Source organism: Eucyclogobius newberryi, unplaced genomic scaffold (assembly GCF_026437365.1).
Source record: "Eucyclogobius newberryi isolate DKJ021-1_F unplaced genomic scaffold, fEucNew1.0.hap1 SCAF_13, whole genome shotgun sequence".
In the NCBI taxonomy this organism is placed as follows: Eukaryota; Metazoa; Chordata; class Actinopteri; order Gobiiformes; family Gobiidae; genus Eucyclogobius; species Eucyclogobius newberryi.
The window spans coordinates 24,693,064-24,718,909 of record NW_027315757.1 but is presented as its reverse complement, the minus strand read 5'-3'; the positions used below and the strand labels follow the sequence as shown (position 1 = coordinate 24,718,909).

Sequence of the window (25,846 nt, the reverse complement as noted above, 5' to 3'; positions counted from 1 at the left end):
GCCCTTTTTGCCATAACACTACAAGGAATTATGCAGATTGTAAACAGCTTCTCTCCTCCCATGTTTCTGGCAGTTTAATGCAAAAGAAATTCACATAATAACCAATATGCAAAACTCCAGGGCCCAGACTTGGTATAAAGAGACAAGCTTTCCGTGTATGGCTTGGAATACAATGTAATCCTAATAAAAAGTCAAGTGAACGCAAAGTCAAGTAAAATGAATGTAATTATGCTGAATCGAAAAATGCACTTACATGGCCTACAAAGCACAGTCTCACAGTATCATACCGTTCTGAATAAGGACAGTGACCCTCTGCCATGTAGGGTTATTCTACATTATGGTTCTGCAGACCAAGTTTAAGACTAACGACGATTATTTTTAATGGATTCATTACAATAAACAAGTTCTGTTATTTGACTCGATGCTTATCATAAGACTATTTTTAAGGATATAATAAAAATGCAAGGAGCAAACCAGCACTCCTATTGCAGACTAACTGTAATAGGAAACTATGATTTTTGTAACAAATGGGAAAATGATAAGGATGTATCAGAATATAAGCAACTAGAGGTATTTAAAGATAATGACAAAGTTTTGCTTTAATTAACAATGTATAAAAAATACATATATTTTCACCTCACCAATCCAGCCCTCTTTGTGAGAGGTCGCTATGAAATATCTTGCACAAATATTTCCCATCTTTTCACACCTCATTATAAAACATGCAGTGACATGCTTCTGACGTGCTCAAGCAAGAATCAAAGAGAAATAGAAAAAAGAAAAATGTTTCAATGATTTTGTGAACAAAAACAATCTTTGCAAGCACATATTTTATCATTATAATGTTACACAAATACCAATAGAATAGTAAAGATGGATTATGAATAATTACTTGCAAACACTGGAGGTAATCATTATCAAGGGCAAACAACAGCTTTGATTTTATAGAGTAAAAATCAATTAGCACCTTTCTGAATATGCCATATTCAAGACACAGCACAGACGGGCCCATGTTTAATATCCTAGAATAATTAAGTCTCCAAGAAAATTAATAAATCATCTGAGGTGAAGGGTGCCAACTTTCATGAGATAAATTGAACACTTAATTTAAGTAAAGAACGTTGTGTTGTTCTAAACTCTGGTCGATTCAGTATATTCAACAAAGTAACAGAAAGGATACACAATTTATACAATACTTGATTAGTTAGTACAATTGCCACGCATTATTGCCACGTGGTATGTGCAGTAGTTTTCTGTTTGTAAGTATTTTTTTATTTTATCTTTATTATATACTACTGATTCATGATTGATTACCAGTCACCAGCATGTCACTGGATGTGTTATGATACTGAGATGTAAAAAGATTGGATACTAATAATAATAACAATGAGTGTGTGGCACTTGGATGTGAGGGGATAGTTTGTGCAGTCTCCACCAATGTCTGTGGGTTTCCTCCAGACACTCCAGTTTCCCCCAACTTAACATGTACAATAGGAAAAATCCCCCAGCGAAGGTTTTTTCGGTCTAAGTCAAGTAAGACTTTATGGGTCCCTGGGCGTTGTGGTCATCCACTTGCCCCAGCAACATTGATGAATGGGTCAAATGCAGAGGACAAATTTCCCTAAGAGGAGATTAAAGTGTATCTTAACCGTATGAAAAAATCCAGCCACAATTAAGGAAAAGTTCAAATAATTTGTGTTATGGAATGTTCTAAGTCCTTGTTTGAGCAGTGTCTTACTAGAGATGCAGAACTTCAGTTAGTTTTTTCTAAACTGAGTCCAGATGATTACAACTGAAGCTTTTTCTACAACTTCAGTTAGGAATTGATTGAAAAGGAACAAAGTAAACATAATTTTAGTATACTAGTATTTTTTGGATCATAACAAACAGTAAGCTTTCATACTTGCAGTACATGTATGAATGTTCTGTAACACATTCCAGATAGATAGATAGATAGATTGATAGATAGATAGATAGATAGATAGATTGATAGATAGATGGATTGATCGCCCATAAGCCTGGTAGAAAAGCAATGGGAATCTTCAGCCAATCAAATCCCATAGCCATAGTAAACCTTTCTCAAATTGGAGATTTGCTTCATCGCCCATTCAAGCATAAGTGTTTACACCATGGAGCTACCCTGGAGACGCTGGAGACATAGCGTAGAAGGTGCACGCGTCTCACATCATGTTCGATGTCAAGGAAAGTGACAAAAGTGTTCAAAGGTACGTCCAAAACAAACAACAAAAAAACTATTCAGAATGAGCTCCTTGACTGTTTGATGGCTGTGAATAAAAACTATATTCTTGACATCTGATGTGTCGAACCACAGTAGCACTTGTACTCTTAACTTGACTGCAAACACACCAAATAGAAGCCTTTTTAATTGTATTACGCTGGATAATGCCAGCTCTAAGCATTAAGTATCGCTTAACTTCTTTTCATAAATAGATATATTGGTAATAAGAAAACCAATGAAAGAATGCTATGAATGATATGCCTTTAAGTACAACATTTTACATTGGCTGTATAAATACATATTTGAAATACACATTTACAACTGAATTAATCAAGTAAACACACTTTATTTCCACTTTTGGTAATGGTAATACTATGACTTAGAGCAGGGGTGGGCAATTATTTTCCTCCGAGGGTCATATTCGAATCCTGGCAAGTAGCGGAGGCCCGGCCCACGATCATTGGTGCGAAAAAAATATCTCAAATAAATATTTTTCTGTCAAATATAGGCTATTGGATCTATTATTTAATTAATTTCATCTCATCTTTAAGGATACAAGTGCAGATGTTACAGACAGTTAAAAAATAGAACCTAAAATCTTTCTAGGGTCCAGATTAAAACGAGGGCCACATCTTGCCCCTGGGGCCACAAATGCCCAGGTCTGGCCTAAAAGCTAATTATATATATACATATATATATATATATATATATATATATATATATATATATATATATATATATATATATATATATATATATATATATATATATATATATATATATATATATATATATATATATATATATATATATATATATATATATATATATATATATATATATAGCATTTGTGATTTAGAATTACAGTTTATAAAATATCAGATTGTAATTGATGATTGAGCACAACAAAAATCTGATACTGTAACTTATAGTGCAGAGTAGCAATAATTAATACAATTGGCAATAATTGTTGGTGCCTATTTCATAAAACAGTACCAAAAAAAAAGAAAAGAAAAAAAGATCAGCTTCAAAGTAGCATTAGAGAACCTGAACTACATGTATAACATTTTACATTTTTATATTGAATCAAGTTTGTGTCTGGTTAACAATTATGATAAAATACAGGTCAAAGATAAGAACTCAAAACATAGTCAACAAGGTCAGTAAAGTCAAAACTGATTCACTTCAGTTGATATTTAGTTAGCAAGATCCCAATACACCAGAATATTATACCCAAAGTGTTTTGAAAGAAAGGGTCATTGTTGAAGTTCATTTGGTTTGTAAATGTTGACAGTTTTGTACACAGGGCACAGTTCAAGTTGAGTGTGGACAGATGGTGCAGAGGCAGAGTCTGTGTGCGTAGGCTGTGACCTGTCATGCTTATGTATGATTTTCTTACCTCTGCCAGCCACTTTCAAACGCCTGAGGCAAACTACTAACACCAGATCTGGGGCCTCATTTATAAAGCCCGGTACGCACAGAACAAAGGTCAAAATCCAGTGATCTATTAAAAAATCTATTAAAAATACTTGACGTGAAAATGTGCAGACTTCAATACAAACTCTGGAGCTTGCGTGGAATCTGCGCACATTTTGGGAAGAGGTGGGCAGAGGTGAAATGGACCATTAACAAAAAAGTAAATTCAGTCAAACCAACAGTAAAATGTGTTTTATCATCTTTGTGAGGGTACGCACAGTCGAATGGGTGACAGATCCTTCACGTGCAGAAGCGTCCGCCTTTTCTCGTCCGTCTGTAGCACCGCGTATCACCTTCATGCTAAATATGTTAATTCGGTGATTTGCACAGCCATATAGGTTATAGGGCGGGCTCAGGACGCGAGTAAGGTGTCTTGTGATTCAGGAAGAGAGAAGTGCGTACGGGTGTGAGTGCTGCGCAGGTTTTTATAAATCGCCTTTTTTTTTTGCGCCCGTGAAAGTTTTGCGTTCCTATAAGCAGTCTGTCAACCACAATTTGACGCACTCTTTTATAAACTACCTTCAACTGACCTGTAACTTGGCCTGAGGGCGTCCCCTGCTTGTTGCATGGAGATAAATGAGTTTAATGCCTTACTGTGGAACATTTCAGGGAAAGCAATAACATATTCATGGAGACAGTTCACCAGAAAAGTTTATCTTTAAAATCATATATGTAGTAGATTAGGACATGGCTCATACTGTGTAACAATTTGAAATCTAACTTAAATAAGTTAAATTTGGAGTAGGTTGTTAGGATACGTTGAAATATCTTGCAGCATCTTTCCCTTCTGCATGGACACGACATAATTTCAAGCAGCATTTTCATACTACACAAAACTCTTCTGTTGATGGGCAACAATTGGATTTTCTGAATGACTGAGGAGCGTTTGCCAGCTCCAACCTGAGCATATTGTCATTCCGTCCACCTGTCCACCTCGCCTAGGATGAATGTGGTGAGTAATCCACAAAATTGTGCTGAGAATGAGAAATGCACAAAATTGAAAAAGCTTGTGTGGTATTTCCAAAGGATAGACACACACATTGCAAAAACAAATTATATTTTAAGGTAAGGTGTAAAAAGTCAGCATGATTTACTATTGTTAACCTATTGTAACTACTTTACTGACAGTAGGAAGAGTAACCAAAACTTTTACTCAAGTCAGAGTACTGCTACATCAAACAAAATATTTCTAAAGTAGAAGTATGGTGTCAGAAAACCACTTTCTTAAAAAGTAAATGGAACTGAGAAAATGTGATTGAGTACAACTCTGTATCTGAGCCAAATCTTTTGTCTTTTAAAAATCTAATTGTGAAAGAGGATCAAGGACAAACAGTGTGTTACATTTAGAACAGCTCCTCGTTCTCTTCAGTCTTTGTAGCTGTTTAAATTCTGGAAAGCTGATGGGTGTTTCATTCCCTATTATATGTTATCAACGTTGAAGGTGACATAAGTCTGATTTCTAATGGGAATAAATTGCCTCAACAAACCTGTAGCTAAAGAAATGTATTCAGCCCGACTGAAATGACTCAACATGCTCAGCAGCTTTCTAAACTCACCACCGCATGTGTGAAATTGGGTTCAGCAGTGGCTGTACTGATGGTCTTGTTCAATCACTGGAATAAAAAGCCAGTAGTGTAGAGTGGTGTAAATGAATGGAAAGTAGCTGTTAATAACAATGTGACCCAAGATGGAAAAGTCTTTCCAAAGTTATTTCAGTCCATGCCTTGACCGTCAGCTCTGTCCCCATCATTCTCTCCTTGTTATTGCTTTTTTTTTTTTGCTCAGGCCAAAAATACATGCCAAAGGTTTCCATCAATCGTGTCCATCGCCGGAGCTTTACATCCGAGACACAGAATATCGATGTTGAAGAGAGTCTGCAGCGCCTCATTAATCTCAGTCCACTATTTATGTGTGGGAGGTTTCCAAGGCTGTAGCATCATGCTCACTCATCATACTTAAATTGCCCCCTCGAGGGAAAATAATGTTATTTTTATTGATTAGATGATTGATTGATTGATTGATTGATTGATCAAATTGATTGATCGATTGACAAAATTAAACTTAAAGTAACAAAATAACGAATAAACACACACAAAGAGATTTTTGTTCACAATAGGGACTAAATGATAACAGTTTTTTTTATTTGTTTTTTTTATCATTTCATACATTTCTCTCTTCAGCATCAGTTACTCTACATTGGACAAATAAGCAACATTAACATAAAATGTAAATGCATTAAAAGAGGCATTGGCCCATCAGGGTTTCCACAGTGAAATACTTACATCAACTTTTACACCATGCTAAAACTGTTAATTTATGCATATATAGGACTAACACAAAGACTCAAAGGCTTTCAAAGGAAGGGGTTAAAAGGATGATCATTCAGGCCAAACTCCGACAGAACCATGCACAATCAGGTTTGTTGTATTCAGTGACACACAGAAAGGAACAAGCTTATCCAACTAAATCAAACTTGTATTACCTCAACAATCTGACCTCTGAACAGATGGATGAGGAAGTCTTTGTATGGGGCTCTTTCCAAGGCCAAAATCAACTGTTATTGACAAAAGACGCCCTTTTGGCAGCAGTGCAAAAGGTCCATAGAGATTAGCCAAAACAACTTAAAAAAATAAACCTAAGTGCGAAGAAACGACACGAAAAATGGATCACTACTAAATACATCACTCTATCGTGTCACAATACTTTTGAATGGTCGCTAACTTTAGAATCTAGCATTTACCTTTTAATCTACTTAGGCTAACTAAACATGATAAAAAGGTGCGACAACAGAAACCTGAGCTCTAAAGTATAAGATGCGTGTTTTTTGGCTGTCAATAGTATAGTAGTAGTGAGGTAATATATCATCTTGTTTGATGCATAATCTGACTTAAGACTGTCTATGATGATTGTGGACTACTCCACCTGAATAACACGGACAGGGAAAATAATACTAATAATAATGACAATAATAATAATAATAATAATAATAATAGCAGTGCTCAGTGCAGTTTGCTGAACTGCTATTGAGGCCACACGTTTGTCTCTTCTACAGTAATATTACCTGGGGGTGTCCTATATTGTAGAGCGGGTGCATGATATTTCTCAGCTTGAGCTAAATACCACACAATGCCATTACCATGTGGTTGCCTAGGAAACCAATGCAGATGAAGCTGATTGTCTACATTTGGCCTTGAGTTTTGTTGATTGTAGGCCAATGACGTACATATGTATACAGTATATGATACAGTATTAATGTCATTATAAGGGTGAAGGCTCTAAGGTGTGTATTGTTTACTAGTTCAATTTAATTTGGAAGATAGTCAATAGGGTATATTCGAAATGTCAACAATAATTCAAGAGGTGCAATGAATTGTTTCACTTGACATCATAAATAGCCCTGTGGAATAATCAACATGCAGGTACAGTATTTAGTCCTGGTTTATGTTCACTATCTCTGACATATATTTATTGGGGACCCTGAGAGCCAAGTTACATAAATAAAGCTGTTTTACAAATATTTAATACAAATGTTTGCAAAGAGTTTTTAGAAATATTATTCAATATATTTATTTGTGAATTTCCTTTAAAAAAAACTATTTTGAAAATATGATTTGATAAACAAATTCACAAATGCTTTTATTAAAACTGTTTTTAAAACACAATTCATTTAATGGATTTGTAGAATTTTTTCCCTATTATTTTACAAATACTTTTAGGAAAACCTTTTGCAATTTGTATTACCTTCAGCAATTAGCTTTACTGTGGCTCTACTAGTCCTCCCGCAAAAGTAAAGCAAATGAGTGAACGAGTAAGTTCAAGGTTCAAGGTTCAAGGTAACACTTAAAACAATGCATCGGGTGTCAATCAATGTACTTATGTTAATATCAAATAAGTAAATACATAAATACATTAAATTAAGTTGTTCAAACCAATCATAGAGCTCCTCACTCCCTTTTATAATTTACTTTACTTTAGCCAGAAGGATCAGGAGAGCCAAGGTAACGCTAAACGGTGACGCTAAACGGTGACGCACTAAACGGTGGCGCTAAACGGTGACGCTAAACGGTGATGCTAAACGGTGACGCTAAACGATGACGCTAAACGGTGATGCTAAACGGTGGCGCAAATTGGTGGCGCTAAACGGTGACGCTAAACATGCTAAACGGTGATGCTAAACAGTGACACTAAACGGTGACGCTAAACGGTATATCCTTTCCTAAAAGGATAATTAAGTAAAAATGTTATTCAATCTACTTTTTGTTGAATTATTCATCAAACATTCTTTTAAAACGCTTCTTTCAATAGTTTTATGAGCTGCCACTCTTGTCATTCATTTGGATTGTAATTGGAATAAATTAATGTCATTTGTAGAGCATCCTTTGTACTCATGAATTGTTTTATATATCTAAATTACAGAGCCAGCTTTTTTTCTTTACAGTTCCTACAATTGGTTTTCAAGGTGTCATGCTGATTGCTGTGGTTACCGCCACTATATTTGCTGCCATGATTGAGTCCCTTTATAGAAATATAACCACATGGGAGTATTAGCACAAGGTGTTTACAGTACTTTGAGCCTTTGCCATGTTTCCTAAAATTAGCCATGTCCAAATCCACAGAGACTGCTCCTGCTAACAGGCTCTGACAGATGTAATTGATTACCAGTGTGCACGCATTCATTAGCTTGGGATGGTGCTTCGACACATAATCAAAACATCGGATGGACAATGCTCTCTGTGAATCAACAAGATAACCGTACTCCACTATAATTAACATACTTTAAAAGACCAGAAGTCCTCAATTATCTTACTTAATATAACACATATGCAAATCTACCTAATGTAGCATGCGAGGGTAAGGCCTCCACTCGTATACTGTTATTCACCTCAGTAAATGAGGACACAGGTTCGTATTGATCAGAGGACAATTTTGTTCAATTTGAAGCATAATTTATTTATACATTAAGCTACTTGGTAGATTGGATGGTTGAAAGTTTAGTTCATTCGCAGAGTCCATATCAAAAAGAGATACAATGAAGTACATTCAATCATTAACATTTTTCCACAAGAACAGTCCAGATCCCAACCGGTAACAGGGAGAGTTGCACTTGTTAAAATAAAACATAATAATCAAAAAATAATCAAATTATTAGCGTTAAAGCTGAATGCAATGTACCATTCATACCTGCTTACATGGAGTAGACACACACACACGCACGCACGCACTCTCTCACACACACACACACACACACGCACGCACGCACGCACTCTCACACACACACACACACACACACACATACACACACACACACACACACACACACGCACGCACTCTCACACACACACACACACACACACATACACACACACACACACACACACACGCACGCACTCTCACACACACACACACACACGCACATACACACACACACACACACACACGCACTCTCACACACACACACACACACACACGCACGCACGCACGCACTCTCACACACACACACACACACACACACATACACACACACACACACACACGCACGCACTCTCACACACACACACACACACACACGCACGCACGCACGCACTCTCACACACACACACACACACACATACACACACACACACACACGGAACCGGAAGTACAGACGGCCAGAGGACGAACAACAACATAGAGCGTCTTTTTATAGTTTAGGTCTGGGGCCCCCTGCAGGCGGGGCAACACAAACAGACTCACACATCCACACTGCTACACTAAGTAAAAGTATTTAAGTACCTGTTTGGAAATGTACGGATAAATATAAAGTTAAAAGTAAACGTCTTATTTTATCACAGACATTTGATAATAATTATAGGGTATAATTTGGTGATCTTGATCAAAATTAGTTTGTTACCATGGAGATGTTAGGGACATTAAACATATGCACATCCATAGAGACAAGACAAGCCAGGTGTATTCGCACACAATTTGTTTTGCAGCAGTTTTCAGTTTTGGGTTTAATACGCATTTACGACAATAACATGACACATGATTCCACATTCAGACATTCACGTTGATCACATGGGAAGAAATACATTGGTGAGAAAAGTCCATTCAAATTGCCAGTATGACAAAAATGCTAAGATTTTTTTCAAGAGGATGGCTACTGATGGGACAAAACTGTTCTTACAAGGCTTTGTTCTGCAGGTTGGCACTTGGAAGGAGGTTACACATTGTACCTGCCTGGAGTACGGGGCCTCAAGGCTGCGCTGGGGCTCACCAAGCCTTTGTACCATTTAATGATCTGACTCACTTTATTATGGCCTTTTCTGTTGCCAAACCATCACCAACCACCAACAAAAATGATTTGATTAAAGATCTATAAAAGAGAGTGAGCATTGTCTTGTCTATAATATTAAAGCGCGAGATCTAAAGCAGAAATTGGTGCCCTTTTTTGCACTCCCCTGCAGGATTTTCTTCAAAGCTGAGTGAGCTGTCAATCACAGTGCCCAGATACTTCAGCCAGCTCTCACCAGCTCAACACTCCTTTATGTGAGGATAAAAATGGCCTCTGGTGTGTCTCTTTTCGTCCTAAAGTTGTGGGTTGTGTGTAGAGGCAAGTTTGCTCACTGTAAGAATGCATGTTTTTCAAGATGCTTAGCAGTAAATCACTGGTTATTGTACAAATGCATAGATAAGTTCAGTGCAATGCTGTGGAGACAAAAAGAAGTTAGATAGTGCACCTTTTAAAGTCATGAATAAACACTGATAATCTCACAAATCATGGACACATTTACCTAAACACTATACATAAAGTGGCCTAATAAACTAAAATACTGTATTTTCCAGACTAGAAGTCGCACCTTTTTTCACAGTTTTGGCCGGGGTGCGACTTACACTTAAATTTATACTTATATACTTATACCAAGAGCGATATTATTTGTTATTTTCACACTTGCAACCGCATTTCATACTCCAGTGCAAAAAAACAGTGCATGTTTTTTTGGCTGGGCTTATAGTCCGGAAAATACGGTAAAGGGATGTTTCAATAAACTAATTTGGGTTGGCAGTGGCTCAAGTAAAACTGTCATTTAAAATGTCCACGTGTCGTTTTAGCAAAACAATGTATTTGTATAAACGCTGATATTTGGCTGCAGAAAAACAAAAAAACAAAACCGTACACAGTGAAACAGTGTGTACAATTATTTATTATTGTTAATCCAAAATCTCTCTTTCTCTATCTTTATTTGTGAAAAGAAAAGGATCTTCTTGTGTTCCATACATAGAAAATATGTAACTTTGGAAGATCCTGGTCCTGCTTGTCTCCAAGGACATGCTATTGCTTTGCTTGGAAAGTCTCATCCAGAACTGTTTGTGTTACATATTAGCTCGAAGCAGAACGCTGAACACATCTTTCTTGGCAACTGCTGCTATTTCAGTCTCCACAGAGGGAAACTGTTCATTTAGAAGATTTATGAACCATGCAGTAGAATGTCTGTACAGAACTTGCAAGAGTTAAGCTGAGGTACTTTAAAACTTTCAAACTCATTCCAAACTCTCTCAAATCCAATCAGCGCTCGTCCCAAAGTGCCATATACGTGACTGAAAGATTCAATATTATTATTATTACAGTATAGCTCTTTTCCCACCTTCATGGCACTCAAGCGTTTTTACATATGATAATAATAATATTAATTAATTATGTGAAAATTGAATGAGACATCTGTACTTCCTGTATTCCTGTAAACAAAAATAGGACTGTCCAACCAACTACATCAGGGGTGTCCAAACTTTTTTCACTGAGGGCCGCATTTTGAAACTTATATGGAGCAAAGGGCTTTGAAGTTTCACATTTGACATAGTTTTGATGAGCCTCCACACCTTTCATAAGACTTGGAACATTATAATTTGGTTGGTATAACATCAAAATGCTTGAATTTTTCCAATTTTGCAGTAAAAGTACTTCTATTTGTTGTTTGGGCCAACTTAGCAGGAAGCCGGAGGGCCAACAAAAATTGGTCTAAGGGCCGCATTTGGCCCCCGGGCCAGTTTGAACATGCCTGAACTACATAATAGAGTGCAGTGGTGAGTGAGGGACAATAGTGATAAACCGTAGTGATGCATGATACACAGAGTCGAGTTTATGTAGAGTAAATGATGCATATTTAAAGTATCACCATAGTCGAATACAGAGATAAACCAGCTTTAACCAGTTTTTTCTTAGCACTGAAAGAAAAATAAGATTTGTGTCAAAAATAAAAGCCAATCTTTCCTTTTAGTTTTTTGATCAATGTTGTGATTTTAAATGTGAGACAATTATTAATCCCTATACCAAAATATTTATGTGCGTGAACCCTTTCCATGGGTTTGCCATCAGCTGTAAAAAAATAATCTTATAAATGAGCTTTTTTTTTCTTTTTGGTTTCGATACAACATTTGAAGTGGTTTGCAGATTACTTCAATTTCAGCTCAAGCTGTTTCTGCTGATGGCTTTCAATCTGATTTTTTCCTTGAGGACACCTTAAGAGTCCATCTTTGGACCACTTCTGTTCACAATTTATACATACATAGCATTATTAGCATCCACTTGTATGCAGATGGTGCAATTCTGTTTGCTAGAGCTCCTTCTGCGGCACAAGTCATTCAAATATTGGATTTTCATGCCATTCAACAAAACTGTGTTAATTTAGAAAGTAAGTAAAATAGTAAAGTAAAAGTAAAATAAAACTGAATGCAGTGGCGGCTGGTGATGCAAAATATAGGGGAGGGGGCTATTTGACATTACCGTGTTCTTTGTTTATTTATGTCCAAAAGTGATTATGTCCTGCTAAGTTGGTCCAAACAACAAAAAGTAGTACTTTAAAAAAAAAAAAAAAATTTTTATTGTTTTTAGACTTACCCTATTGCAAATACTTGGGCATCTGGATTAATGATAGATCTCTTTCAACAAACATGTACAAGAGCATTCTACAGCAAAACCTCTGAACTCAGTTTTTCATTAAGGTTCATTACAGGAGATGGAGATAGAGATGGATGCAGATCTGACCATGGTCAATTATACTCCAAAGCAAGAAGGCAATCATTGGATGCAAGAAGAAAACATCACTTATTTATGCGGAACACCAGATCAAGTATTCATAAATTGAGATCGCAGGACATTTTTATATTTCAGTGTCAACACAGAGTCAGAGTTTTTTTCCTGCCTGTGGAAAAGAACAGAGACTATTTACATTGAAATATTTTTATGCCTTTTAATGAATTCAAATCACTGGTTAAAAATGACCAATAATTTGATCTTATATTGTTTGTGTTGGTGTGTTTTTATGTATTTGTTAATTGCATTGATAGTTTATCTGGTTATTTTATACTTCACAGGGGAAGCATGAAAAACTGTTTCTCTCATTGGGTTTCCACTGTATGACAAAATGGTTAATAAATATTTAAAACCACATGAAGCACCCAAATATATAGTTCTGAAGTCAAGAATCATCAATGAAGTCAATCAATTAATTTTCAGTTTCATTTCTAATTTTGATTTCATTGTAGCACTGCTTTTTGGAACTATTGATCACTGTTGTGATTTTGAGCACTACAGAAATAGAATGAATTGGATTGAACTATGGCTTCTTAATATGTGTAACTCACACACTCATACTCACCCTTTCTTTTGTCCAAACCAAATGTAAACACATGGAAACAAATATCATGAGATCCACCTGTGTGTGTTGAACTTTGTTACAACAATACAATTCAAATCAATAGGGAAAACTTGCACTTGCCTCATCTGATAACCACCAACAGGGAGGTAAAGGCCTATAATTAAATTTAGGTCCATCCAATAGGCAAATCAAAAAATGTTGATGGAGTAAGGGTTAGGGTCAATGTTAACATTCTTGTTGAAAAGCGGGAGTACAAAAAATAAATACTGTACATAAATGTATGGTTTTGTAAAGACAAATTTGTTAAGATTTTATAAAACTCACCACTTAATAAAAGTGAAAGTGATATTTGAAAAAAGCAAAAAGAAATAGCTGATCCTTTTTCATTATCGCGTATTATTAGAAGTTCCTTTCTTCGCAAATTACATTCTTCTTGGTCTGATAAAAACAAATGTTCACCTGTGTCCTGCTCTTACAAGAAAAGAATGAAGCCAGATGGGAGTAAACAAGCTGCAGCTCTCCAACATCCTCCACTGAGTCTTCGAGCATCACTTCAGCCGACAAGAGCTGTGTGAAAAGGCATCACTACAAAGAGCTGTTTTCCTCCTTCCTTCATACAAATAATCCTCAACTGAAAACTTAACATTATGATTGATTTGAAGGATAGTTTTGCATCTATGAGTTTTGTTTATTGGTTGAATGGAGCTTAATTTGGCACAGGTCGGCTCTTGTAGATGTAAGAAAATTAATTTTTGATTTCCTTAATATGTGTCAAAAGATAATTTGGAAACGTGCCCAAAATCAAGTGCAAATATTTTGATGTGGATTTGTGAGAGTAACGTGTTGTTTCGCCAGCTACGAAAAGAATACCTTCCTTCAATTTTATGACATCCAGATGCTAAATACGAATGATGAATTGACTTTTATACATTCTACACAGACTTGCTAGACCAGCTATTGACACACTTTTCATAGACATGCACAGATATTAAACAATCAAACGCGCGCTCTGTCCGTCTCAAAACCAACATGGCGGTTTACCTGTTTTTAAAGATTTTTGGCCCGTAGGCTTTATTGAACAGAACAGGGGGATTAGAGAGAAGGGAGGACATGCAGTAAATTGTCGGAGTCAGGATCCGACCTCACGACACTGCACTAAGAGCCTGGCATGTGTGCTGTGCCTTAACCACCGGGCAGCACGGCTCATCTGTTTTAAAGAAGTCAAGAAGGATGAGCTTGATAGATGCGCTTGTCCGTTTCCCCGTGTGTCACTGAAACAAACAAACCTGATTACACGGTACTGTCGGAGCTTCAGACTCGACCTCAGATGCAGGGGAGGTAGCGATGACAGTAAATTGACTATGATTTACTGTGTCTTTTGTTGTCTGCCCAAACATCTCAATTCTCTTGTTTTTTTCTCATCCCCACAGACAAATCAATATGCATTATACATTCTACTGTGAAGGACCATTGGCTGTTTGGACATTGTATACCGGTAATCATCTATTTATGGCAGCGACATGCTCAGACATACGTTCAAATGTTTTCTGAGCATGCAAACAATCCCATCCTGGGCACTTTAGCTCAAGTGCGGCAACACAAAAGGCTCATGTCTGATATCATTATGCAGGTGAGGCTTAAGCTGATTACCTGCACACTGGGTCACTTTCTATTTATGTGCAGTGTGTGCCATTACATTCCAACATTATGCTCCTTGTATATTTTATTTTTATTTTCATAATGAGTGTAATGTCAGGGAATAAAAATGCTAATACTACTTCTCACCATTTTATGTCCAATTGTGTTATTTGAGAGGATGAATCCAGCCTCTTTGTGGCACATCTCGGCAGAAGGGACTTGAAATACGAGCGTTGCCGGTGTAGATGATCCTGGCTGAAGTTGTGCTTTTCTCAATTCTCACCACGGCTGAGGAGGCAAATGAAAAAGGGGGAATGAGGGTCATGAAGGGTCAACTACTGAACGAAAATATCCAATGCAAGAAAAGCTTGAGGAAATGGTATTTAAACTGTTTAACTGTTAAGATGTTCAGCTTTATTTTTTTACTCAGATTTATAAGGCAAAGCAGGATATACTCAAGCACAGCCAAGATAAATTCTCAAGAATAAAGCAGATGGTGGTAAATGCACCTTTGCAGTCCATTAAAATCAATAACAGCAAAAACAACAACAACAACAACAACAACAACAACACTCTCACCCCAAAACAAAGGTCAGTTTGTGGTTAATGTCATTGGATTTAGAGTATAGACTAGAGTTTACATTGTTTAGCCTAGAGTTTGCAGTGGTGCTGGTGCTATAATCTAAGGGGGGGAAATTACGGATTTACAGTAAAAACGTGATATAAAAATGTTATATTGTTCCCATCTCAGTTGTATTCTCTTATTTCGTGCTTGTTTCATTAACCTTGTTTGCGAGGGTGTCTTCTCTGAGCCTCAGAATTGAATTTTCCATGGATTGTTGCATCGCAGGCATAGAAACCCAGACACAGGGAACCGGGTCTGATTCAGTTTAAAAACTGATGTCAACAAGTGTTAAGGATTACAAGAGCAGCTTTCAGCCAGGAAAAGTCTGTATGCCTTTTTAAAGTGGGCATACTTGTCCTCAAAAGGAGCTGGGCCTAAATTTACCCTCAGGAATAGACTTGACTCCAGAGAGTCTGGTGTAGGAAAAGTAGCTCTAGAGCTGTTCCCAAAGGCGAGCACCATGACCTAGTGTTCTGAGTGTGATGATGGCCGCCATAAATTATCTCCAGAAGTTGGAAAATTCAAATGCAAAGATGACCAAAAGCATGTTTTCAATTAGAGCCTCAGGATTCACAATTACCTTTTCTTGTCTAATGTTGTATATATCTCCGTGTCCTCTGTTTTTGTGTGTGTGAAAAGTGCTGCAAATTAGCTCTGGCTATAAACCCGGGCTGCTGTGCTACAGTTAGTCAAGGTTTTTTTTTAGATAAATACGTTTGCATACTTTTTTTAATGTTTTCAAAAGCCTTGAAATGTCATCAGTTTTTTGTGGTGAATTTGCCTGTGACCTCACGCGCCACTTTTACACACTGTAACAGCACTTTCCTTTTACATTTTTCCGCATCAAAATGAAATGTTCTCAGTTGTAAAGCTTATTCAATAGGGACTATATAGGTACATTTCTCATTCTTCTTTATGCTTATGCTCAAATCGGACCCGTGGAAATGTATTTTTAACACAGTTTTGACCATGTGTTGTTTTGATGCCAAGCAAAACTCAGCTGAACCTGGAACAGCTAAGTTAGACTAACTCTAACTGTTAGACTTAGCAAACCATCAGTGGGATTACATTTTAATTCAAACTATCAAGATTAATATGAAGATTAACAATAAATCCCAAGATGTTATATTAAAAACATGACATTCTGGTTTATCTCAAACATGGACACACAGTTGTTTTACACCCTCCTGTGTAATTTGTTGGGTTGGTTTACTCTTTCCTGTACTTAAACCAGTCTTGACATTTTGAATTATTCTTAACCCATTCAGTTGCCAAACCAAACTCAGGTGCATTGAGACATCCAAATGAGGACCATCTGGACTCGTCTCAAGTGAATGTGGTTGTTTTAGTTGCTATGGCAATGGCTCACTCCCGGATCGCATATTCATGGGTTCCAACTTCCTGTTTATTTGTTACATTTTGCACAATTCAAAATATATAGTTTATGTATAAAATAAATAAATATATATTTGGCCACTGTGTTAATGTTTCACCCTGAACCCCTTGTATTGATGATACATAAATGTGGTAGTGTGGGCATTTTATATCATTATATATCTTTTGGTGCAGCGTTAACTTGTGTTAACAAAAGTAAAAGTGCACACTGCACACATAAATAATAATAATAGATAATAAATAAAATCCTCAAATTATTTGGTTTGCTGGTAATAAGCTCTATAAACTTTTTGTTTTAGGAATTACACTGTATATACATCATACCTGGTCAAAACATCTGCATTTTTTGAGTCTTGAGAAGACACATTGGAACACACTGCTCTGACCCGTGTATTGACTCTTGTGTTCCTGCTGCAATAACAATTGGTCTGAGGAAATGAAGAGGTATCGGAGAATAGTGTTTTCCTCTTTAGTCTGACAGGTCAGGAGTCTCCGGCTGAGCCCTGCACACCTCCATCACCATGGAGATGACCCCTGTGGAGACGTGGCCAACGAAAGCAGGGTTCCGTTCCAATTCCAGCGGAAATGGGAAAATGAAAACAATGGACAACCATGTCTAAGAGCCCTGGCAACGTGACAACGAGCACGTATACAAAGGCATTATCTGAATTATGCACTGTGCACAGGCCAATTCATTTATTTTATTTATATTCAATTGAGATTACTTTTGATGTTTTTGTACATGTTTTCTCTGTTCATCCCTGAAATGCTGCACCTGTCCGTCATACTTACTGTGGTGAGAATTGTTTTACACACGATTCATAGGTTTCATTACTTTATATAAAATAGTTATCATTTTCACAGGCTATGCATGTATTTACAGGAAAACATGTATATTACTAAACTTTAGGTTTCATGTATTACACATTTACTGGATGAAAGAACTTACAAATATGATCAGGCTGAGTCACATTAGTTTCAACAAAAAACATCTGTGACAAACATTTTAGCCTTGAAAAAGCAATGAAGCCCATTCACAAACCGCCAATTAAACTTCATGGATATAATATGATATATAAATTACATTTTACAGTCTGTATATTGCTTTGAACTCAGCGACACTATAGAGTGTCTTTTGTCCCACACCGCTCTAGTAAAGTGGGTGGTCTTTTCACATAACTGACCTTTAGAAAAAACACAGAACATTTGGTCTTTTCATCTGTGTTTTCAGCTTCAATGTGGTTGTTTAAGTCAAGTTGTTTTAATCAAACAAAACTTTTATAATGTTTTTAGTGATAATAGTAATAAATATAGTTTGAATAGACCCCACATTCAAGACCCCTTTCTTCTCACACTAAAACTGTGTATAACTGCGTGTCACTGTCATTGTGAACCAGGGCTGCTCAGAGGATTATTCACTGGACGACTCCATAAGACTATTTGTGGTTGTGCGGCGACCTGTCTGTGCGCCCGTGTGCAGAGCGATGAAGGGAGTGTGAGCTGTTGTCACTGACGGGTTTTTACATCGCTTGAAAAAAATATCGAGCGTAAATCTTTTGCAATTTTTTTTTGTCTGTCTTCTAAAAAGGTAATTTTCACTTTAAAAGCGTGTTGCTTTCATAGCTATTTGCCAACTATTTAAGACAGTTCTTTAGGAAGCAAATAAGTATGTTAAATCCATGTCCTATTGACGCGAAGAAGAATTAGCCTCATTTATATTATGTGGTCTGTATTTCATTATGATGAGTCATATCGCCACAGGAGCTGCAGCAGAATGTAGGCAAAGGGCCTCTGGGGAGAGCAGGAATGAGAGTACAGATAAAAACAGCTTTATTGCGTTAGATATATAGCACAAGACACATTTAAAACAGGATGAAATAAAGAAGAAACCGGCATAATCCTAATTGTATTGCAAAATAGCTTGGATTATACCTCTTTGTGATAGAAGAGTGTTTCCCAACTAGGGGTACAGGGTCGCAATCACATCGGTGTACTTGGAACCCCTTCAGGTCACAAAGGAAAGTGAAATTGATTAGTCTTTGAATTTTAAATATGTATTATTTGCAGTAAATTTTACGCCCTAAGAACATTAAGGATTTCGCAAACTTTGTACTTAGTTAGGGGGTACTCAGAGTGTGATAAAAAGAACTTGGGGGGTACTCAAGACAAAAAAGGTTGGGAGCGAGGCCTGGGAAATATGGTGAAACAATTCCAACTGTGACAGGTGGAATTAACCAATCATAGCGTAGTATGAGCTCTCAGATCAAGCAGATGACTTTGATTACTATTTAAAAGGTAATAACAAAAGATTCCAAGTGTGATACAATTTAAATTGTGATCTGGCAAAAAAAAAAAAAAAAAATTGTTTAGTAAATGTGTTGCAAAATGCTGTTCATGGGTTTCAAGCAAATTATTTGTTCCTAGTTTGTCGAACCTTTCTCCATTGAAAAGATACAGTATAATATTTTTGTACAATTGCAATAACAACGTGGCACCACTGCCATGTCAAACCCTTCAAACGAGGAGGAAATCTTTATGCCTGAAACCCATGAATCGACTACTGATACTACTTTAAACAGTGCAACACTTTTTAATATAATGATTCATATGGGAATTTGGAGACACATTGCAATTAAATTTTTGTCAATGGAAGATGTGCGCAGACTCACAAATAACCTATCTAAGTCTGTTTTAATACTCGCATATCCCAAGAGCATTTATTGTTTGTTGATGTAGCTAACTGCATCCCTGGTTTTAGATCTGGTAATTAGAAGGCCTTAATGACACAAGAATATTGCAGCAGGTTGAGGGGGTTTTGTAACACGACTCAACTCATTATGAAAGTGCCTTCAACTGCTGACAGAGTTGGCTTTGGAGGATCAGATCAAACATGAATGAACTTTAAATAAGATGTATTAAATTACATTTAAATGATATTCGCACACAGTGAGTGGATAAAACGGAACTAATTTGTACCTACATCTGACTTGCTTGAATGTTATTCTACTGCCCCCTGCTGGGCACTCTGTAATAATGTTGTAAAAGGCAAATCACTGCAGTAAAACCAACACTGGAGACAAGCAGGTGGAAAAGTTACACAGTGCACCTTTAACAAACAAAACAGTACAGAATATCCATTTCCCTACGGTAAAACTGTCTAATGTCTAAATGTCTATAGGTCGTGATGTTTGATTTAATTGCGGTCTTTCAAGATCACCATTATCATCGTTATTAGAATAGTTTATCATTTCAGTATCTGAGAGACTTTCCTATGTTTTAGGTTTAGAGCAATCCCACAGACCCTCGAACAATAAATATTCTAGGTTTGGTCGGCCAAATGTACGTACAAATGGGCTTTAAAAAAAGTTATAAAAAAGATTGCAGGTGTTGGTAGCTTACCTATAATTTGGCTCGACAGATGAAAAGAAACGGCATTGAATTTTATATTGACAGCAGTAAATTACAATTATGGAATTTGATCACACAAAGAAAGCTTTACAAACTCTCACATTATCGTCTGCTCCACAGTTTAACAGGACTTTCTTCCTGTTCTAATTAATTGCAAGAAGATATAGAATCTTTATTGTTAAGCCATTTATGGAAATACACAACTTATGGCATATTGGTGTTGTTGTGCATTGTCCAAAATAATAAATAAAGAATCCCCATGTTTGTTAATGAGTCATCGTACAAGACAGACTTCAGGGTGAATCATCAAATAATTTATTTCAATATTCATATGCATGTGGTAGTACAATGGGTTCATGATCAGCTTATAAAATATGTACAAAGCAAGTTTAAAATATGTGCTTTTATCGTAAAAGGCGTCTTCTCTTTTTTAACTAAAACAATCGTTGATGCTCGATGGTGATCTCCAATGCGTGCGGTTTGTCGTGGATTACAGAAGTTGTCAACAAAATGGCGGTTTAAGAAAGGCTGCAGTTGGACTGTTTGGACTCTCTAACCTGGAAACAGATTGAAGTCTATTAGGACAAAGCACTTCGTGTGAATCATTTGTCCATAATTAATTGCACAGATGTCTCAGAGGCGTGTTAAGAGGAGTTTGACCAATAAAGAGTAGAGAGCGAGTGTTTCCATGACAGCGCTGTACCTACATGTTAAAGCATGCTACGGGCGGCTAATCTTTCCCGGTACCTGTTGTCTCTGCTGCTGACGCCGGTACTCTTCCTCACTGGCAGCGAGAGCCTGGGCTAGAGCCAGATCCTCCTGCTCCTGAGGGCTACGACACACAGATGGACATTATTCACTTTTGACCGTAAAATCAAAAGATACTCGTTCTGTTGAGGATATTTTTGTTCCTGAATAACTTCTGTGAGCTTGATGCCTTTGAGGTTTTTAAGATCAAAAACCCATTCTCCATTAAATGTTTTGCAGAAAATATTAGAGGATATAATTTTAGTCTGTTTAAATCAATTCCGATTGGTTTAAAGGTTAAAATGTATTGTGATTTCCTTGTGTTGGGAGTGGTGACTGAACTGTGCCGTTTTCTTGACCAGGACTTCCTTGAAAAAGAGATGAGCAATCTCAATGAGACTTTCATGGTTAATTAAAGGTTGAGTAAAACTAAATTCAAAATCCGTGCTCATAAAAGAAGAAGAAAAGTTGTTTTAGGTTAACTTTGTGGCTATGTATTTATGTATGTTGTATTGATGTTATGAGATTATTATGGGCCTTAAACAAAAAGGGTTAAATAAAAGCTAGATGCAAAAATCCGTACATATAATACATTTCCTCTCAATCACTATGTTAACTTTTATTGTGCCTGACCTGAAGCTCAAACGCTATGCAAACACACACTCATCTAAATACTTAAACTGCTTTCACTGTGATATCAAAATCAATATTGAATTTAGTATCAACAGGATGTTTGAAATGTTAGTAACGTGACACATCTATGAGTATAACATTTTACAGGAGGACAGTTAAAGCAGCATTTCTAAAACACCTATTTCAACCATTGGATGTACCATGGATGTAAAATATAGATTTATATATTTCTGGTGTAAGTGAGCTCACCTGAGAGTGGGCTGGACAGGCGGGCTCGACTCTGCTAAAGACATCTCCAGGGCCCTTTGTAAAGCCTGCTCTTCTGTCTGTAATCACAGCACACGAGTGGAAACACTTAGACTTTCATCACAAGAGAACACCTCGTCGTGCCACTGTTCAAATGCATACCATGCCAGCTTGGAAAGACACTGAAGGAGGTATAACGCTGTGTGCTGAAACTGAAGTAGGGATTCGCTGCACCGTGCTAAAAGTAATAAATAAAATGAATAAAAAAAACAGAAAACATACATTGACAAAATACAAAAATAAGTTCAAGATCTTACCTTCTAGTGCTGCTTCTATTACTTGTGCTCACTCCATTAGATACAGGTCTAGAGCTCCCTGAAGAGGACGAACTCGACCCGGAGGCTGAGGTAGAGGAAGCACCATGGGTCCTCATTACTGCAGCGTGTCTGAACAGGAATAAAAAACAATAAATGTCAAGTTCAAACAAAAACAAACACGATCATTTCATTTGGAAATGTGGTCGATGGACTGTACGTACCCCGATTTGGACAGAGGTTTACCATCCGTCTTACAATCATGGTCTAATGGATTACGGTGCTTAAGACAATAATTTAAATGACATTGATCACATGTCACTCGTATCATTTCCTTCTGCTTGCAGCCACCTTTAGAGCATTTGTTTGTAAAAATCTGAAAAAGTCACCAAACATTCCAATAAGCTCTTAACTGAACTACATTACCGACAGTCACGATTTTAATTAAGACTCACAGAGGAGACGGTCACTTGTCATAGCAGCTTCAAATAGACAATTAAGTGCAATAATAACATGTTTACCTTTCTTTTCCTCTGTGCTGGGTCCGACTTGCAGTCTCTGTCAATATGTTCACCGACTTTAATGTCTGGCATCTCCCCTCTTTTCACAGGAATGGGGATGTTGCACAATGGGCACACGGGCACCTGGACGTCCTACATGACACAGAAAACACTATTATAACTATTATTTACTAAATTTAAATGAACTTAAGAACTTGCAGATCTACCACACAAGCTCTGCACATATTACAAAAAAAAAAAAAAGGCAATTTGCAATCGAGACCATGCAAATATATTGTTCCTGAAATCAAACTTGTTCAAATTTAGGAACAATGTCATAATTCAGAACAGCCTTGTTGGTTGTTTAAACCAAGTAAAAGAACACTTACTGAGAACATACTGAATATTCTCACACAGAGATGGGAGTTATATACTATAATTAAATATGACACAGCCCTATGCACAAACTACACTCACAATTTGTGTCTCAGTTTGTGGCGTAGTTCTGTGGAATAACCTTAGGAAATACTATTTAATTTGATGCAATAATCATAATATCTATGTACCGGTAAGTAAAAGCAGGTGAGTAGTATTGAACAGAAAAAACTATGATATGGTGTAGGGCTGCAACTATTATGTTTTTGATTAGTCGACAAATCATACAATTATTTGTATTGTACACTGAGACTTAACACATTATCAACCAAATGAAGGTTGAAATGTGGTGGAAGATGAAGAATTCTAAATACAAATTATTTACAAAAAAAGTGTATTATTGATGAATATCTTCATTTGTTTAATCCCTTTTGAAATTTGGATTTTATAATGTCACTGTTACAAAAATAACTTTTCATGTGCGTTTTAAAATCTGGTTAGTACAGATAACAATTTATGATTATCAAAATACAACTATGATTACTTTAATAATGGGCTAGTCACCATTAGTTGATTAGTTTACCATTGTTGCAGCCTTAATATGGTGTTGAAATAGTTAGTTTGTGTCAGAAGATAAAAAGTAAGAAACATACCTTCTTGTAGGATGAGGTGCATTTATGGTTGGCATAGGTAACGTGATCCTTACAGAAGATTTCTTGACAAGCATCACATTTCATGGGAAGAAAATCTGACAAAACATGACAACATTTATTAGTGTTAATATATAATTATTAATCATGGTATCTTTATTAATGTTATTTATCCAAACTCACCTAAGCGTTTACATGTTTTTTCTGAGCAGTGTTCGCCCAGGTCAGGAAACTCCATGATGAAACGCTCTTAGTGATGATAAGAAATGAGAAAAAAAGTTAACAAATGAATTATACATTAATAAGACAAATCATTTATAAGACACTTGTACCTATAAATGTGCTCATTTCGATCACTAGGAGTAAGTATCTTTAGCATAGAAGAGAACTAGGAAATGACTTGCACAATCATTCTGTCATCTATTGCAGCAGTAGCTCGTTAGCCAGGCCATGCTAACAGTGAAAGATTAGTTTAGTTATATAAGACTCTCACAACGCTTATGAAAGCAACACAAAGCACATTAGAGACTGGACACACTGACTGGACACAAGCCTATATCGATCAACAAAATAGAGCTAAATGTTTTTCTCGCTATTCAAAAAGAGCTAAAAGCTAGCCCTGCTGTAGCTAAGTCAAATGTGTCATCTTAATTCCACAACACAGTTAAGTCATGTGGGTCAGTTTAGGTACATTTAGGTTAATTTCCCGTTTTTGATCGAGATCCCCGGATATAGAGGACACAATGACAAGTTTTACTGGACAATATTCGACACAAGCCACCCAAACCCTGAGAGATCCCAGCTAGCTTTAGCTCTGTCGGTGTTCACTCACCAGTTTCTCTCTTCTCCTCGGCTGGTTTCCCCAAAGCAGAAGCTGCAGTGTTGATCAAGATGAAAACAGGTAAATAAGTCGGATTACTGCTGAGTTTTACGTCCACACTAAAGAAATCCCTGAGAGAGACAGTTCTTTTGTAGCAGCGCCTGCCTGACGGGGGCTTGTTTTCATTAAGTTTAGATCCATGGGTTTGACGTGTCACGCACGCTCCACAGGCTCCACCCACACGCCCCTCACGCATTATCACGTAACATGCTTACGTCACTGTGGGCGCGGTCTCAAGGGAGCCCTCGCGGATGGAAACCTCAGGTACAATCTAGAAGCATCTAACAGAAAAGTACATTTTACATTACAATTAATTTTTTTATCGGATTAAACTTGTTGTGACCTCGACGGGTTCGCGAACCTTGTCTCTTGTATTAGCCCTGGTTGTAAAGTCAGTTTATTCCACCTGACAACTATGCCATGTCTTGGCAGCTGAAGCCTAGTCATGGATGACAAAGCACATTTGGCCTTAGCCTACAGGTAAAAGCAACTAATGAACTTCAAATTAAACAGCAACACAAGCCTATTTGAGCTGAGTTATTATAAACTAGGCCTATGATATTTGTAATCACACTAAATATATATATATATATATATATATATATATATATATATATATATATATATATATTACATGTTTATATATATATATATATATATATATATATATATATTACATGTTTATATATATATATATATATATATATATATATATTACATGTTTATATATATATATATATATATATATATATTACATGTTTATATATATATATATATATATATATATATATATATTACATGTTTATATATATATATATATATATATATATATATATATATTACATGTTTATATATATATATATATATATATATATATATTACATGTTTATATATATATATATATATATATAATATTATTTTTTATTATTTACTGATTTTAGTCCCCACACTGTCATAAATATACCCCCTCACATACACACACAAATCCCATGGTAACTAACTCACAGAGGTCATAAATTTATTTAGCTGACATCATCTTTTGTCTTCCAGTAGAGACTGGGTTGGAAGGAGATTTAACAACAAAC

The 25,846-nt window shown here is 36.4% G+C and overlaps 1 protein-coding gene across 2 annotated transcripts; it reads right to left on the bottom strand.

Moving 5' to 3' along the window:
• Positions 1-20,715: 20,715 nt before the first annotated feature.
• On the bottom strand, positions 20,716-24,170 carry zfand2a (zinc finger, AN1-type domain 2A). Of its 2 annotated transcripts, none has more exons than XM_072443030.1 (9): positions 24,065-24,170; positions 23,885-23,979; positions 22,878-23,009; positions 22,581-22,732; positions 22,360-22,488; positions 22,205-22,280; positions 22,046-22,122; positions 21,124-21,248; positions 20,716-20,973 (listed from the first exon to the last, which is right to left on the bottom strand). In XM_072443030.1, exons 1-8 carry the CDS (start codon positions 24,117-24,119, stop codon positions 21,137-21,139), a joined length of 828 nt encoding a protein of 275 aa, XP_072299131.1. In that variant the 5' UTR covers positions 24,120-24,170; the 3' UTR covers positions 20,716-20,973; positions 21,124-21,136. The 2 variants fall into 2 exon arrangements, with proteins under 2 accessions (XP_072299131.1, XP_072299130.1); XM_072443029.1 differs by having other exon boundaries at positions 21,164-21,248.
• Between the last annotated feature and the right edge of the window lie 1,676 nt (positions 24,171-25,846).

What these genes read in the sequence shown, in the direction of transcription:
- zfand2a (XM_072443029.1), bottom strand. Translation starts at nt 24,119, where the DNA reads ATGGAGTTTCCTGACCTGGGCGAACACTGCTCAGAAAAAACATGTAAA. An exon ending in GCACCTCATCCTACAAGAAG is followed by an intron (nt 23,010 to 23,884) that starts GTATGTTTCTTA and finishes TGTGTCATGTAG; the next exon opens with GACGTCCAGGTGCCCGTGTG. An exon ending in GTCAGCAGCAGAGACAACAG is followed by an intron (nt 20,974 to 21,163) that starts GTACCGGGAAAG and finishes ATCTGTTTCCAG; the next exon opens with GTTAGAGAGTCCAAACAGTC.